Raw genomic sequence first — 18,842 nt, forward strand, 5'->3', positions numbered from 1 at the left:
CAGCACTCTACAAATGTCCTCTAGCTCCATCCATAGATTGCCCCCTTGGTTCCCAATGGGCCCTACTCTTTCCCTGGTTATCCTCTTCCCATTGATATACTTTTGAATATCTTGAGATATTCCCTACTTTTACCAGCCAAATCTTTCTCATATCCCCTCTTTGTCCTCCTGATTGTTTTATTAAGCTCCACCCTGCACTTTCTGTCGTCCACTAATGCTTCTACTGGTTTGCTCCCCTTGTACCTGCTAAAAGCTTCTCTTTTCCATCTCATTGTATCTTGAAATTCTCTGGTCATTTATGGTTCCCTGGGTTATTTACTCCTTCCTATCACCCTAGAGGGAACATGTTGGGCCCGAACCCTCCCCATTTCCTTTTTGAATGCTCTCACTGCTCTTCTGTAGATTTCCCCACAAGTTGCTGTTCCTATTCTACCTCGGCCAAATCCTGCCTTATTTTACTAAAATCTGCTCTCCCACAATCCAAAACGTTTTTTTGTAACTTGTCTAATTCCTTGCCCATAACAGGTTTAAATTTACCATGTTATGATCGCTATCACTAAAATGCTCCCCACTACCATCTCAACCACCTGTCCAGCTTCATTCCCCAGGATTAAGTCCAGCACAGTGTCGACACTTGTTGGACTCTCTACATATTAACATAAAACATTCTCTGTATACATTTCAAAAAATCCACTCCATCCAAGCCCTTAACACTATGCCTATCCCAATTGATGTTGGGAAAGTTGAAATCACAATTACCCTATTGTTATCGTTTTTACACACCTCCACAAATTAAGCATATATTTGCTCCTCAATTTTCCACTAACTATTTGGGGGTCTATAATAAACACCTAGCAATGTGGCTGCCCTTTTTTATTCCTGAACTCTACCCACAAAGCTTCATTCGATGCCCCCTCCAAGATATCATCACTCCTTACTGCAGCAACTGACTCCTTAACTAATAATGCAATGCCTCTTCATCTTTTAACCCTCCTCTGAAGATTCTATTTCCCGTAATGTTGAGTTGCCAATCCCACCCCTCCCTCAACCATATCTCTGTGATGATGAGTATATCACAATTCCACAATCATTGCCCTTAACTCTCCATTTTACCTGTAATACTCGTGGCATTAAAGTAGAGTCGATATGCGCGGTCTTCTTGGAGAACCACTTGGAGCCGGCAGTTTGCGGTGTCGATGGTAGTCATGATGTAGAGATGCCGGCGTTGAGCTACCAAATAAACCTGTTGGACTTTAACCTGGTGTTGCGAGACTTCTTACCGTGTTCACCCCAGTCCAACGTCGGCATCTCCACATCATTAAAGTAGAGGCCATCCACCCTGGCCTTACTCCCATGAAACGTAATACAGCTATATGCCTTCTGACTTGATTGTTTTACTGTATTATGCTGTGACCCTACTTGGCTAACAGTTTGTGTTCCCTCCCCCCACTGAATTAGTTTATCTCCTCCCAACAGCACTAGCAAACCCACCCACAAGGATGCTAGTCCTGCTCTGGTTCAAATGTAGACTGTCCTGTTTGTACAGCTCCCACATTCCCCAGAAATGGTTTCAGTGATCCAGGAATCTAAAATTCTTCCTCCTGCACCAACTCTTAAGCCACACATTCATCTGCGCTATTCTCCTATTTCTGTGTGTGCTAGCATATGGCACTGGGAGTGATCCAGAGGTTACAGCCCAAGAGATCCTACTTTTTAGTCTATTGCCTAGCTCCCTGAATTCCTGATGCAATACCTCATCCCTCTTTCTATCTATGGCATTGGTACCAACATGTACCATGACCTAGAATCATAGAATCATAGAATCCCACTGTGCAGAAGGAGGCCATTCGGCCCATCGAGTCTGCACTGACCACAATCCCACCGAGGCCCTATCCCTGTAACCCCATATATTTACCCTGCTAATCTCCCTGACACTAGGGTCAATTTAGCATGGCCAATCAACCTAACCTGCACATCTTTGGACTGTGGGAGGAAACCAGAGCACCCAGAGGAAACCCATGCAGACACCTCTGCCTTATCACCCTCCCCCCTCAGAATGCTCTGCAGCCGTTCATTGACATCCCAGACCCTGGCACCAGGGAGGCAACGCATCATCCTGGAATTATGTTGATGGCCTCAACAGCACCTCCTGTTCCCCTGACTATTGAGAACTCTATTACTATTGCCCTTTCTCTCTTTCTCCCTCCTGTACAGACAGGCTGCTTGTGCTGCCAGAAGCTTGGCTCTGTCTGCACTCCCTGGAGCAACCTCAATAGCCTCCAAAAATGGAACACTGATTTGCGAGTGGGACCCCAGGGGAGTCTATCTGTCAGTTTCTCTTGGACTGCCTGGTGGTCACCCATTCCATTTCTTCCTCAAGTCCCATCAGCTGCGGTGTGACCACCTCTCTGAATGTACTATCCACAATGTTCTCAGACTCCCAGAAGCTCCATGGTGTCCCCACCGCCGTTCCAGCTCCGAAACTTGAGCTTCCAGGAACTGCACCCATGTTGGTCCCGGTCACTGAAAATTTGCCCAGCTTCCCACGTAGAGCAGGAGGAGCAAACCACGGTTTTGTGCTCTCCTGCCATGACCTAACCCTTTAAATTTAAAATGTCAGAAGACAGTTCTAAAGTAAGATAAATCAAATAAGTCCTTACCCTTGCTTAAACAATGACTTACAATTTAATATGGTTTGAAAATATCCACCAGAACCTGCTCACCAATCACCCGTTGATCCCACATCACTTTCTGATCTGTGACATCACCTCGGTATGCCGCTGTCTGTCCCCATACTATCGCCAATTTACCTGCCACCACTGTCAAAAAGGTAAGTAGGGCTGAGGGAGTTTACATAGAAATGGAGTGCTGAGGTCACAGAGGGATTTGAACACAACAGTGAGAATTTTGAAATCAAAGTGTTACCGGACCGGGAGCCAGCGAAGGCCAGTGAGTACAGTGATGATGTGTGGACTTAGTATGAGCTGGGATACAGGCAACAGAGTCTTGAATGAGCTGAAGTGTATGGAGGTGGAAGATGGTCAAGAGAACATTGAAATAGTTGAATCTTGAGGTAACAAAAATATAAAGAATTTAACCTAAAATTAGGAACCATTTTAATGAAAGAACACACGGTGATGTGATTTATTGTTCACTTTGGGAACTATCAAGAACTGTTTTGTAAAAATTGTTGTTTGTCTCAGTTACATTATCTGATAGGATATTCTGAACGATTCTGGTAAAGACTGAAGAACTTTATGAACGGTGCTACGTAAAATTAAAATCTTTCAGATATGATGGGGAGATGCTGGCATTGGATTGGGGTGGGCACGGTAAGAAGTCTCACAACATCAGGTTAAAATCCAGCAGGTTTATTTGGAATCACGAGCTTTTGGAGCACTGTTCCTTCATCAGGTGAGTCACCTGATGAAGGAGCAGCGCTCTGAAAGCGCATGATTCCAAGTAAACCTGTTGGATTTTAACCTGATGTTGTGGGACTTCTTATTCTTTCAAATAGTCATGCCTCTGAAATCTCTGACAGAATCATGGAATTATACAGCACAAAGGAAGTGATTTAGCCCATTGTGCTCTCACTGGCACCTTGAAAGAGCCATCCAATTATTTATAATGCCTGCCCTGTCCCCACAGCCTTTAAAACATCTCCCTTTCAAGTATTTATTCAATCTCCTTTTGATAATTATCATTGAATCTGCTTTCACCACTAGATCATAACAACTCGCTGTCTAATTATTTCACATAAATGTAAGCGTTCCTAATGCAATCTAAGATTATTTTACCAATGAAGCATTGCTCTGGTCACTGTGTATGTGATTATAATATTGCTGTACAAAACCACGAGAGAAACCCTTTCCATATGTGGACATTGATGCATAAAATGAAAGGAATAGAAAATGTTGTGTGGAGGGGAAGTAGGGGGTGGGGTGTGTGTATGTGTGGGGGGGGGGGGGTGCTGGAGATGGGGGTTAGGTTCCCCATGCTGTGAGCATGAACTGGTAACAATAACACTGATATTTCCATCCGTATATAAATAGAAAAAAATACCCATTAACAATATTTATCAGAAAGCAGGCTCAATTCACTTTCGTTGGCCACTCTCTGGATCAAACGCTGATGCTGACATGATCCCCTGCATCCTCGTTTTATTAGCAGTTTTACTGTTATCTTCGAAATCTTAAAATTCGGATTTAACTCTCGATATTAAGCTTTCTTGCATCCGGGGACCTGACTTCTCTTGAAATCTATCAAGCTGATTTAGTAACAAATGCTCTGTGGGATCTGATGCTCCAGTTTGATTCTTCCCTCAACTCAGTCCACCCGCTACTAAATACTTTGACATGCCACTGTTGTTTCCAGATTTGATTAATCAAATGCTGTCCTTGCTGGTGTTCCATCCCCGATTCTGAAACTCCCAATTTATACAAATAAATCGTGTGTGGCGTCCTGTGTCCCACTTGCCCATCGCTCTCGTTCCCACTGACCCACCATATCTTCCTATCCCTGTTCATCAAATTCAAAATCTTTATCGACCTCTCCATGATCCCTCCATGATGTTATATCCTGCCATATCCCTGTAATCATCGGGTCTGTCTCCCCTCCCAAATTGTCCATTTCTCTGACATAAGTGCACCCCATTAACTCCGCCCCATTCTCGCTGGCAGAATCTTCAGCTGCCTTGGGTTTACTGTTTTTGACCTTCCTCTTTCTAATACTCTCTGTCTTCTTTCTTCCCTTTAAAGCATCTGAGATAGCTTTCAAACACCCCGTGTAATCCAATGGGGAATTGTTTTGGAATGCTGTGGCAAAGAATGGGAGACTGATATAACATGGGTTGAAGGGCCTCCCTCTGCGCTGTAAAGTTCTGTGGCTCTGTCACTAGACAGCTACTTTCGGCGTTATTGTCGACAAAGGCGCGTTATGATTCAAGTTACTGCTTTCTAACACCTATCGGTTGCTATCCTATATTACCCCTATTAACCCTACAATCATGCACACTTATTACAAGATGCTTCGCTGCCATTTAGCTATGCCAGGCATTATTTTAAATACTGAATTTGAATTATTTCAAATATTGTATTTGAATCATGTCTTTTTGCAATGTATTCTATTTTCTGATCGTGATATTTATTCAATCTTAGAAACATTCATGTCTCTCGCAGCCTCTGAGAAGTAATGTTGGGTAGTTGCCGATATTTAAATGTGGTTTGGTATTTGGGTACCTTGATGCCGAATCCGGAGTGCTGCTTCTCATCAGGCGGTGCCCAGCTCCCCCCGCCCCCTCCCCCCAGCCACCCCGAGAGAAACAGGGGAAGGGGAAGGAGGAGATGTGTTACTGCATGACCGCGGAGAGCGAGCAGGCTGGTGTAAAATGATTGAACACACACACATCTACAGATCGGAGTCCATCAATCACTCGCTCAACCCGCATAACGAGGAGGAAACTTACAGGGGCTCGCTTCACACGGAGACATTTTGTGCTCGAGTGCCGCCACCTTTGAATGGGATAGACAGACAGATAGGAAAACAGGAATCCGGCATGGTCCCAATTTACAAATGGTTCCATTACCGATATGGAGTGGCCAAATCAACAAAAGGAGACACCCCTCCCCTTTCCCCACCAACAATCACGTGTATTCAACCTTTGCTGTTTTACCTCCAGTGAAATTGCTGAAGAATTGAACCTATTTCTGCACCGTTCAGTACAGCAAACTGAACAGTTGAGATTGTTTCCACTAACTGGCAGTCAGTGCCCTTTTTAAAAGATATTAGCGTGTAATATCACGCTGTTGGAAATATCCTGACGGGAGCAAGTGTATGATGTTATTTTGTAAACTAAAGGTAATATTTGGTTGTAAATGTCCCAAGATTCGTCTGACTCAATCTTTAATGGAGAAAATCCTCGCACTTTTATCCTAAGCTGGGGCCGGTCGTGTATCTTATTCGTCTTATTTATCACCGCCTTGCACTGTGGAGCTAACCGGACTGGAAGATTGATGTCTGTGTTTCAGAATCAAATTCCATAGCCAAGGTCTCCCAGTAATATGCACAATAAATGTGTGGGGGGAGGGATGGGCGCACTGTACTTGCTGGCAATCAGTTTCTCTTATGTGGGCGATTTAGTGCCAGTGTTTTGGAAACCCACATTACCACGTTACGAATTCTAGCATCCAACACCGACAAAAGTGAAATTAATTGCTGTTGGTTTGCGAAATCTGCTTTAAGTCTCACATAGAGGGTATTCACTAAATCTCTATCCATCTCACTGCGTGGTAAAGTGAGTTGGACACGGCTCCCTCTTTCTCACCCTTGTTTACTGCTTTATTCACACTGCATGCGGTCAGACATTGGTCTTGTGTCAACTCTGGTTGTTTAAAATTTAAAAAAAATAGGGAAACAAATTCACCAATAGTTCATTTCTATTGATGGGGCAACCAGAAACACGAGTGGGAATGATGAGCCTGTTTTTTGGAGTTATTTCCAAACACTTGGAGGGGGGGGGGGGGGGGAGGGGGGGGGTGAATATCCATGTGAATTTAAAGAGAGCAAGAGAATGAGATTGGTGTTTTTTTTTGGTGGCTGTCAGATTGTCCACTGGTGCTCCCTCCCCCCTCTCTCTCTGTCTAATGTGTGTGGTGTCCCCACGGTCATGTGATGTGATTCCCCCCTCCCCCTCTCCCCCCCACCCCTCACACACACACCCCCTCCTCCCCTCCCCCCCCCCTCCACCACTACACACACACCCTCCTCTCCGCCGTCTCCTTTGTTGTTCCTGAGCCTCAATCCCTCTGAATCCGCCCCAGTGTCTTCGAGGACAACAGAGAGAGAGAGAGGGAGAGAGGCAGCTTGGACAACTCACAATTCTTTCATCACATTCACTTCACACCGGGGGAAAGGAGAGCCGGAGGAGCTGTTTGAGAGAGAATTTGGAAGGATAAGAGCAGGAGGCACAGGGGTGAAGAGGAGCAGTGCTGGCTCTGTGCACACACACACACACACACAGAGGGGATGGCCGGTGTGAGGAGGTGATGCTCCCGGAAGGACCAGCGCTTCTTCCCCTTGACTGAGGAGCTGCGGCCGCCGCCTGTTCGCTGTTTCCCCTCTGTCCCTCATTCCCTCCCTCACTCCCTCCCTCCTCCCCTCCCTCCCTCCATCCCTCTCCTGTCGGTCCGGCCATGGTGGGGAGCGAGTTGTCCCCCTGTCCCCAGCGCCGGCTGCCCGCCTCCTCGGCCGCCTCTTGCTGCCTCTGGCTGCTGGCCGTGCTGGCAGTGAGCAGCCTGCCGGCGGCACTGCCCGCCAACCCGCTCTCCAGCGCCGAGTGTCAGAGCGGCAAAGGCAAAGGAAACAACAACTGTTCAGGTGGGTGAGAAACAAAAGAGTCCTTTCTCTCTCTTCTCTCTTTTACGGAGCTCCGGGACAAAGAGGATGAGAATCAGTCAAAGCATCAGCGTGTGCAGCTTGACTTAGCATTTTGGCTTTCTTTGTGTGTTGAGCGGGCAGTTGTTGACAGAGCGGAATGTCTGGAGAATGTGACAGATTGAGCGGAGCTCGGGCACTTTGATCTTACTGAGCTGCATTAATATTCTCTTTGAATGGATGTTGCAGAGGGGACCAGCAGGTGCAATGGGATAGTCTGGAGAATTCTCCCCCCCCCTCCCCCCCCCCACCAGCCCCATCCCTTCCCCACTCCTCCACCCTCCCCACTTCCCCACCAGGCCCATTCCCCCATCCTCTCCACTCCCCCCACCAGCCCCATCCCTTCCCCACTCCCCCACCCTCCCCACTCCCCCACCCTCCCCACTCCCCCCACCAACCCCACTCACCCACCAGCCCCACTCCCCGCACCAGCCCCACTCCCCCTCCCCCCTCAGCCCTATCCCTTCCCCACTCCCCCCACCCTCCCCACTCCCCCACCAGCCCCACTCCCCCCACCAACCCCACTCACCCACCAGCCCTACTCCCCCCTCACTGCCCCCATCCCTCCACCTCCCCGGCCAGCAGCAAGATTAAAAGCTGGAGCATCTCCCCTAGGGCTTCACGTGACCTTCACCATTAAATATTTCATTAAAAAAGCAAAATAATGTTGACCGAGAGAAGCGAGAAGCTTGAACTGGGCAGATATCAATATCAAGGAAGTTTGAATTTGGGAAAACCAATGGTGAAATCTCCGGGCTTTGACTTTTTGCCATTCGATCTGAGTAAGTCAGTATTCCGAGCGATTTGGAAAGGGACTTTCCAATTGTCATCGATTAATTTTAATAGCTGGAGAACGCGAACCAGATTTCTGCCCAGCAGTTTCCCTTTAACACACACATCTTAGAAAGAGAAATCCGCCCCCCACCCCCCCCTCACAATAAAAACCCTTTCCTGGCCGCTCTGTTTTCACTTTGTGTTCACATGCAGATCATTTCAACTGTTCAGTGTTGTCAGATCAATTCTAACAGGCTCCAGTCTCTAAATACAGAACGGAATCATCATTGTTTAGTGTAATGTGCTCCAATGTTGTCTGGCTTTCCGTTGAGAATATATTTATTCAGTTTACTGTGTTTTATATGCTTCTCTTAATATGGCAAATATTCGTGAAGAAATTGGGTTTGCTAGTTTAAAGTGAACAGTTTCCTGGGCAGTCGGCAGTGCCATGTACAGAGATAGAGATGCACATAACGAGTTCTGTAACTTCACTGTTCACATGCTTGACCCGTGCAAAATTCACAAGTGCACCTTTAACACATTAGTAATAGCCACTGCTTGCCCAAAGAAAACCTTCGAAAACACCCACAATGTCCTGGAAAGCGGACTTTTGTCATACCTATTGCATTTTCACTCAAAGGGTTTGCTCGCGGGAGGGAAACAGGAAATTTAACCTAGTCTGACTCAGGTAACTTTTCACTGCCCACATTGACTTCTGGTTTATGTCCTGTCATACCGCGTGATCGTCATAATTGCCCCCTTCCCACAGCTCAGATACCTCGCATCAATATTTCTAATATTTGCCAGCGATCTTTTCCCGCCCCTTTCAGAATTATAATCCACTTTATTTGCACACACCCAAGTATCCAAATGTAAATCAAGTATCCACAGTCCAGGGATACACCGTTTCCCCACAATCCAGGAACACACTCTTCCTTCACAGTCCATGTTCTCCAAAGCTAACAGTGGATTGTTACATTGAATTTTAATTAACATTCAGTTGGTAAATGGGTAAATTGATTAAAGCATTAATGCAATTTACAACAATCCTCATATGGTGTATGAATTTCTTCAGAAATTTTTTTTTTTAGGGATTAAACTGCATATAAGGAAGCTACTACACATTACACTGGTTCTGTAGGCATTTGATATATTTTCTAATTGACAAACCCGTTATCGCTAAGGTTGAAAATCAGGAAGGAGTGAATAAATTACACCAAAATCAGGTTTTAAATGGCAGATATGTGGCCATGTCATTAATGTGAGAGGGAGGGAGTGAGGAAAGTAGGGGCTTCATAGCTCTGAGCTCCTGAGAAAACAAAGATGCCTGTGGTAAGGTGCAGTAAGTTCTAATTTCAATGTAGTGGAGATGTAGGAAGAAGATATGACAAATAATAAAGCAGATTGGCTGTTTAAAATGAACAAGTGAGGAGAGACGAATGGAGCGATCATTAGAACTGTATTGATGAAATGAAGGCAAGAGCTTCCAGTGGAGACAAGGGCTGGGGGTGAAAGATAGATCAAATGATAAGCCTTTTCATCCAGAAACAGCCTCTTAAACATGGATTTTCTAGAGAGTTAAGGAGCAAACCTTAGCCACTAATGTTAACACAGTAAACTAGAAACCACATTTCATTGAAGCAGTTTTAGGAACAAAGAAGTGATGGGTAAATTTTAAGTCAGAAAACAGAATACATGAAAAAATGACAAATAAGAGCTGATCAGAAAATAATAGAGCTATCAGGATAATTATCTTTCATCCTGATTTTCAGGTGGCAACCAAACAATAACTTTCTGAAAATCGCAAGAGCTGAATGATTACTCCCTTCACAGTCTTGATCCTTCTCCTCCCACCAATGATTTCATTGTGGTCCTCACATAGGTGACTTGGGTTTCCATCTCTTTCACAGGATCCAGTGGGTGTGCACTGCACGTGCTCCTCCCTCTGGCACTAGCATTGCACAACCTAGCCAGTGCTCATCAAAGGGACTACTGTAAGGCACTTTAAGATCAGGCAAGCTTCTTCTTCTTATGACAGATTATTGAGGGGATGCATTGCCCAGTCAATGTTTTTCCAAGGTGAAAATAGACCCCATAAAATGTATACTTTATTTAACACATTCTACCTGTGGCAGCAAACCTCAGATGAAGCTGGCTAATCTGTTTTGTCTGCTGTTTCTCTATATCCTTATAAAGGATGTTGGGTAGGCTTGAAAGTCATGAAGAAACTGACTTTGAAGAATTGAAAGGAACAAGATATAGCTTTCTGATCTGAATTGTAAAACCTCAGGCATGCCCATTGGGAAAGTAATGCATCATGTGACCTCACACAAATTATTAATGTACTATCCATGTAAAGTCATTTCCATACCTAAAACTTTTTTTTTATTAGTCATATCTAAGCAGAAATGTCAAGTCGGGCTGTGGGTGGCCGAGGAAATTAGAATGTTTGTTTAAATTTATGTATCCATTATGTAATTATGTTGCTTTTCCAAATGCAGAAATGCATTATATTGTGAAGTAAAGACCTTCAAAAAATAACAGGTGTTAGAGTGTGACAGCTACTCAAAGATAGAAGAAAAAAGCAGAGAGAGGGAGAAGCAGACGAGGACAGAGAAGAAAAAAGAGTTGGGGGAGAAAAGTTGATAGACAGGAAACCAAAAGAGGAGAGAAATAAAGATAAGCAGGGATATACAATCAACAGAGACAAAAAATATTTATCTATTAGTGTTACAAGTAGGCTTATATTAACACTGCAATGAAGGTACTGTGAAAATCCCCCTTGGCTCCATACAATGTACAATGACATGTGGGAGATCAACTAAAAATAATAATTCTCCCACATCAAGAGGACAGCAATACTGATCTATTCATGTAATATGACAAATGTGTGTCCACATATTTCCTGTTCATCTTGATAAGGGATTATCAGGGATTATGATTATGAAGCAAAAGATTGGAAGCATAATTAATGGAAAGGAATTGAAGAATGTGGAGGAATAGAGAGACTTAAGATTAAAACAATTCCTTGGTAGTGTGACTGCAGTTAAATAAAACCATAAAGGACCAATGACTTTTCCCAATATCTTTTCCCAAAGGTAGGGGAGTCTAAAACTAGAGGGCATAAGTTTAAGGTGAGAGGGGAGAGATACAAAAGGGTCCAGAGGGGCAATTTTTTCACACAGAGGGTGGTGACTGTCTGGAACAAGCTGCCAGAGGTAGTAGTAGAGGCGGGTACAATTTTGTCTTTTAAAAAGCATTTAGACAGTTTCATGAGTAAGATGGGCATAGAGGGATATGGGCCAAACGCGGGCAATTGGGACTAGCTTCGTGGTTAAAAGAAATGGCGGTATGGACAAGTTGGGCCGAAGGGCCTGTTTCCATGCTGTAAACTTCGATGACTCTATGACTTTTACATGTTTATACATTTGGGCATAGAGTACAAGAACAAAAGGGTAATGACAAATTTGTACAAGGATGTAGTTGGGGTACAGTTAGAGTATTAAGTAGTTTTGGGCACCATATTAAGGACACATTGGGCGGCATGGTGCCACAGTGGTTAGCACTGCTGCCTCACAGCTCCAGGGATCTGGATTTGGTTCCTGGCTTGGGTCACTGTCTGCGTGAAGTTTGCATGTTCTCCCTGTGTCTGTGTAGGTTTCCTCCGGATCCTCCAGTTTCCTCCCATAGTCCAAAGATGTGCGGGTTAGGTTAGGTTGATTGGTCATGCTAAATTGCTCATAGTGTCCAGGGATGTGTAGGTTAGAGGGAGCGGAGTTAATGTGTGGGATCGTGGGGATAGGGCCTGGGGTGGGATTGTTGTCGGTGCAGACTCGATGGGCCGAATGGCCTCCTTCTGCACAGTAAGGATTCAATGAAAATAAATTTAAATCATGCTGAGGTGATAAAATATGCCAACACAGGAACAAAAGAAATAGGAGCAGGAGTAGATTTGATGGTAAATGAATTCTCCACCATTCAGTACTATGTGGCTGTTCTTGGGCTCCAACTCCGCTTTCCCTTCTGCTCTCCATATCCCTTGATTCCCTGAGAGAGAGAAAAAAAACCAGTCTATCCCAGCTTTAAATGTATTCAACAATGGAGCATCCACAACCCTCTGGGGTAGAGAATTCCAAAGATTCACCACCCTTTGAATGAAGTAACGTCTCCTCATCTCAGTCCCTCAGTATGATTTCAGCCATGAAAAGCTCTAGTTATTTGCAGAGCCCTTTAATGCTGTGACATAGAAAACAAACAGGAGATGCAAGAGAGAAAAACTAAAATATGAAGGGTTTTGATAAGGTGACTGGGGAAAGATTATTTCGTTCTGGTTGGGAAGATATTGTCCGGTGATTATCAATTGTAAATTGTCATTAAAAGAGAGGCAATAAGTTAGGAAAATTTCTTTATGCAGAGATTTGCTAGAGCATGGAATGTTTTGCCACAGGGAGTAGTTGAGGCAGAAACCATTACATCTTTTAGGGGAATAGCAGATAAATATTTGAAGCAGACGAAGATATGGGACTATGGGGAGAGAGCAGCCTAGCCGACTTAGATTTTGATTGCTCTAGCAAAGAGGTAACTTTTTAAAAAAAATTACCCTAAATTAAACTCTGATTAACTTCACCATTCATGGTTCCCACAACAAAACAACTAAATTCCAATTGAATTGAGGCTCTGTTATCTGAGCGATTAATCTTTGTGGCCATGAAATGATATAGCTCCGCCTTAATAACAGATTAATATATTAGAGCAGACCTAACAATGGTCTGACCCATTAGGATCCAATCTGGAATCACCATGATTTCCGAGACCACTGACGTACATGGCCTAGGACACCCACAGCACAGGCTCACGACTGGCAGGTGTGACACCAGCAGATAAGGAAGGAAAATGAGGCATAGTTGCAAGCTTGTGAGGGTTACCTCTCACAGATGTATGTTGTGTTTGGTCATCGGGACCTTTTAGTTACCAGTAGAAGTGAGGAACCCGAATGTCCTAATTGGACTTTATATCCAGAGGGAGGATTAAAATAATTGCAGCCAGTGCACATCAGAAGTCTTTGGTTTAACCCGGGATCCCATAAATCCCTTGGGAGCAGGACCCAGAACTTTGCTGTTTGGGTAGGGATAACACCATCTATTGTCACAAAGAATTCAGATGAGAGGGCTTGAATGCTTCGTTGTTTCTCGTTATTATGCCTCTATGTCAACCTATACCTATTGCAGGTGGAAGCCAACCTTTACACGCCCTGCAAAATGAATTCCAAAAACCCTAGAGTGATATCAAAAGGGAAAAGATTGAGTAATCTAGGCCTTGGGCCTTTTTTTCCAAAAAGAACTAGCTATAATAACAAATGGGATTACTATCTCAATGGAAACAAATTAAAACATGCTACCATGCAAAGGGACCTGGGGGTCCTTGTGCATGAGACGCAAAAGCCCAGTCTGCAGGTACAACAGGTGATCAAGAAGGCAAATGGGATGTTGGCCTATATCGCGAGGGGGATAGAATATAAAAGCAGGGATGTCTTGATGCACCTGTACAGGGCATTGGTGAGGCCGCAGCTGGAATACTGTGTGCAGTATTGGTCCCCTTATATGAGGAAGGATATATTGGCATTGGAGGGAGTGCAGAGAAGGTTCACCAGGTTGATACCGGAGATGAGGGGTTTGGATTATGAGGAGAGGCTGAGGAGATTGGGTTTGTACTCGTTGGAGTTTAGAAGGATGAGGGGGGATCTTATGGAGACTTATAAGATAATGCGGGGGCTGGATAGGGTGGAGGCGGAGAGATTCTTTCCACTTAGAAGGGAAACCAGAACTAGAGGGCACAGCCTCAAAATAAGTGGGGGCCGGTTCAGAACAGAGTTGAGGGGGAACTTCTTCTCTCAGAGGGTAGTGAATCTCTGGAATTCTCTGCCCATTGAAGTGGTGGAGGCCACCTCATTGAATATGTTTAAATCACGGGTAGATAGATTTCTGATCGATAAGGGAATTAAGGGATATGGGGAGCAGGCGGGTAAGTGGAACTGATTCGCTTCAGATCAGCCATGATCTTGATGAATGGCGGGGCGGGCTCGAGGGGCTAGATGGCCTACTCCTGCTCCTAGTTCTTATGTTCTTATGTTCTTATTCCCAGGGACAAGAGGCCAGGAAAATCCACCTTTTGTTTCGTAAATGTTATTGTGTGCTTTATAACGTGGTTGTTAAAAAACAACTTAACATCTGATCTCTATTAAGTAAAATCACAGGAGATTCACTAATAATAATTTGACCATGCAGTACACATTGGAGTGTAGTAATAAAAAAAAATCAGGAGCACATAATGTGAATATTTTAACTAATAACAGCCAGAGCTGCATCATTAGGGCCTAACCTCTCAGATCCTCCTGATCTCAGAGCCTGGCTTCGATATGCCAAACCCAGACCATGACTGACAGTTTCTTCATGCAGTTGTCACAAGATGCCACGCTGCCTTGTCTACACCCATTCACAGAGAGGCAAGTCAGAGAGAACTTGAACCTAACCCATTGGGCGGGTCCTGGTTGGACAACAGTTTAATCCCACTCTGATTTTATTCTCAATTGTCTTCTGTTAAAATTATTCCCAGAATTCCTTGAACCATCAGAATATCGGAGTAGTTCTGGCTTCACTTCCCATTCTCAATACAAATTAGAAGGGGAGAAAGAGTAATCAGTATTAAGAACAAGGAGAAAAAGTGTATGAGAGGTGCGCAGTGGGTCAGTCCAACAAAGAGAAAGAAAAATGACCAAGGAATTGGCGAAGAGTAATAAACTGAAATGATTTAAGAGACATGAAGAATATGTAGGGACAAGTAGAAACTTTGACAATAGAAGATTTTAATTTGATTAATTTCAGTTGACTTTAACTCTGATTAAGTGAATCTGGTTTGAGTGAGTCAGAAACAAGCTAATGACTGTGGTGAATATCTGAGATACTTGTTGGGAAAGAGACAAAGAGAGAAAGCAGAAGAGAGAGGAGAAGATGGAGAAGTTTTCAGGAAGAGAGGGAGCGAACTGAACTTTTTCCAATTTTTGTTGAACAACACCAGGGAAGATCAACTGTAATATAATTATGCAATCTGTGTCCATGGTATAATGGTCCCATTATTAGTTAACAGTGGAGTCACCTGCTAATACTTGAAGTTCCAGTACTCTGTCAACCCCCACAATACATGCGTGTCACTTTGGAAGCAGCTGACTGAAATGCACCTGAAGCACCTTTCTGTTTTGGGCAGTATCAAATTGTAAACTGACCCAGGAGCCCAATTACCATTTGAACTTGGACTGTGGGTAATGCACAGTTTGGTCATTTCCACGGGGAATAGAAGGGAACAAAAATTTGGAATGATTTTTGTGGAGAATGCTGCTACAAAGTTAATCTGATCTGCTTCTGCTGGCCTGGTTCATGGCTCCCTTGTTGCAAATGTGACATTCCCCTCTCCCACCGTCCCCTCATCCCTTTCTGCCAACCAGTTCAACCCAATATTGGTAGACCACAGTCTGGGAGCTCCACCACAACACACGTTTGATCCTGCAGTTTACAGGTGTAATGTTAATGAGGATGTGGCTGAAATTTAAGTAGCTGCTTCTCCAGGTGCGGAGAGAGGCTAAACTCAAAATTGATCCCAGTGGATCCTCCAAAAAACAGCAATCAATGCCTTAGATAGTCTGCTGTAATATATAAAACAAAAGCTGCCACGGCATGGGCTAAATATTGTAACCTAATTACAGGAATCAATTGACGTCTATTAATCTTATGAGTGTTATTTCCACAATTCACAATTTATTTGAACCTCTCGGTTCACTTCATAGGATCTATTACTCTGTATGTAAACATTTTGTCAGCTCTAGATTTCTTTGTACCATGTGCAAGGTGAACATCAGGCAGTGTTTCATTCCATTAGCAGGAGGTCAACAGACCATGCTACACATTGAATAAAATTCATTAACTGTCCTTCAGTGATGTACCATTCATGTCACTGGTGCCCACATGTAATAAATTCAGACAAGATCAAACCTACCTTTCTTAAAAACAAAATCATTCAAATCATTGCATTTCCTCAAATATTCTTTAAGGTGCATCTTTTTAAGTATAATATTTGTGTAACGTTGCTTACTCTTAGAAATATAATTATTCTGATTTCTAATCCTTTGTATATTAGTTTTCCACAGTATCTGAATTATATTAGATTTTGGTTTGCAGAGGGGAGCAGTGAGCTGATGAGACCTTAATTTGGCTTGCTCCTTGAGTTTCATTAGTCAAGAATAGTCAAATAAGGGACTTGCGAAAGCCCGGCACATTCTACTAGTTTTTTATTCACTTGTTTTGTGTTTGAATCCGTCTATAACACTTCTGTTCACAGCTTCAATTCCTTCAAAGTGCGACAGTTCTGTGAATTTTTAATTGTCAAAATGGGTTCTTGTGGCCACAGTGCAGCTGGCATCAGATTATCTGGGATTTGAATAATTTAGAAAAGTATTAATTGGATGTGCAAGCTTTCTTTCTTTTTTTCCGTTGAGATACCTATGGCTGCAAAAGCAATTGATCAGTTTTGAACCAGTTGTAAAAGTTAATATTATGGATTTCTTGTTGGGTTGAATCACTTGAAAAGAATATTGTTAGTCTTTTGTGGTTACTCACCAGGCACAAAGACATTTAACCATTTCACCATTATCTGGTGCTGATGAAAACCTAATGATGTGACAATGTTGTGGGATTGCAGCATTTTGGAAATTCACTTTGATGCTGTGTATCCAAGATAAATGAAACATTTTACTTTTATGAAAAAAGTGTGAGAAAATCAGTGTAGGAAGTTGATTGTGATGTGTATAAGCTTGGAATTTTCCATTAAGTTTACCACATCAAAACACATGGTAAGCAAAGATAAAACTGATGAAGGATTGTTCATTTTGTTAGCATGTATGATGTACAATGATGCAGTATTGCTCCACGAGCTGGATTCCTGTGTTTTTGTAGTGAATTGCAAGATCTCACTTAAGATAATACCGTGCTTTGAAATTTTTTTACTGAAACGGTGCACATTTTGAAACTAATGGATTTCAAGTTGCGCACAAAATTCACTGCCTAATGCAAAAAACTATATTTTATCAAAGCAAACCTGTTGACGTACAGTTGCCAGAGGATACATCAATGTGGAAGTAGTAATAACTAAAATAAAAAGGTATAACGTATGTGGAAATTTGCTTCAAAGTAAAAAATCAATAGCTCAGAATTTATAGTACTATCCTGGCATTTAGGGATTTAGTTGTGTTGCTGGAGGAACTTGGTCTCCACATGTCCACAGAGATAAAACATTCTTGTAAATGACAACCTAGTACTCGTGTTTCACTACCTGTAATGCAAGAGTGGAATATTTTAAGAAAAGTTAGCACAGATTAGCCAACCTTGAGTTGTTCATATATCATTTTTGCTCTTGGCTGTAATTGTCATTGGCAATTGTATTTTTGCCCTCTCCAGTACCTTCCAGAGTAGATTGGCTGAATATTTCAGGTATTCATGAGCAGGAATTGAATTTATTTTTCACACGCATTTGTGCTATTGGCTGTATTACCATGGGTAAACCTTATGTTTTCTCACTGTCGCTGTTTCCGATATACCTTGACGTTGTTGCTAGCGTGGTGATGATTATCAGTTAAAAATAAAATTTAATTGCACTTTCTCTGAGCGTTGAAGCAGAAGTGTTCATGTGTTGAGTGTGTATTCCTTTTTTGTAAGTTAACTTTACTTTCCCCTTTCCTTTCTGTGTCTTCCCACACAAACATCATTATCAGCTGAATGGGCTAGTCAGTGATGCTATTGGGATACTTCTGCTGTTGATCTGTAGATAGAAAAAGCATAGAAGTTGTCTTGGGAATTGTTTGATTTTAGGAGCTCTACCTTGCACACGTCAATCTAGTCATTCCAGCCCAAGACTTATATCCATCCTGGAGATACCCTGCCCTGACCCAGGCCACCGTTTCCAGATTGAGGGGCATTTGTGTGTTATGGCTAGAGTGTCTACCTGGTGCCACACTGGGATGATGATTTGCTATTGCAGATCTTGGAGCCTCCTGCAAAGGGAAGAAGAAGGCAATCAGCTGATGTTTTACATTGCTGCTGATGCCTGACCAACTGTTGGGCAGTCCCTTAATAATCCTTCAAGGATTGTTCTGCTGATTATTAAACACTTGATCCCAGGGCCCAACAGGTGGAGGCAGTGTCGTTTTACTTTTAGTAGCACGTGAGCAGGCATATTTTAGGGTGCTGAGTATGCTTGTCCAGAAAAAAACCCAGAGATGGAGATGTAGCAAATCACACTTCCAAGAACATTAATAAAATAAAAGATTAAAAAGGAGCAAGAGTAGAGCATTTGGCCCCTGATGCCCTACTCCACCAAAATATCTCCGCTTTCCTCCCACAGTCCAAAGATGTGCAGGTTAGGTTGATTGGCCGTGTTAAATTGCCCCTTAGTGTCAGGAGGATTAACAGGGTAAATATGTGGGGTTTTGGGGATAGGGTGGGATTGTTGTCGGTGCAGACTTGATGGGCCGAATGGCCTCTTCTGCACTGTAAGGATTCTATGATTATAGATGCTGACGCATCCACAACCCT

General features: G+C 43.3%; 1 protein-coding gene across 1 annotated transcript in view; it reads left to right on the top strand.

Moving 5' to 3' along the window:
- Positions 1–6,780: 6,780 nt before the first annotated feature.
- LOC144508005 (tomoregulin-1-like) overlaps positions 6,781–18,842 on the top strand; it is a 267,687-nt gene continuing 255,625 nt past the window's right edge. Inside the window, exon 1 of the mRNA XM_078235707.1 lies at positions 6,781–7,374. Coding sequence (XP_078091833.1) covers positions 7,191–7,374 — 184 coding nt within the window. The 5' untranslated portion in view covers positions 6,781–7,190. The remainder of the gene's footprint in view (positions 7,375–18,842) is intronic.

Source organism: Mustelus asterias, chromosome 2 (assembly GCF_964213995.1).
Source record: "Mustelus asterias chromosome 2, sMusAst1.hap1.1, whole genome shotgun sequence".
Lineage (NCBI taxonomy): Eukaryota > Metazoa > Chordata > Chondrichthyes > Carcharhiniformes > Triakidae > Mustelus > Mustelus asterias.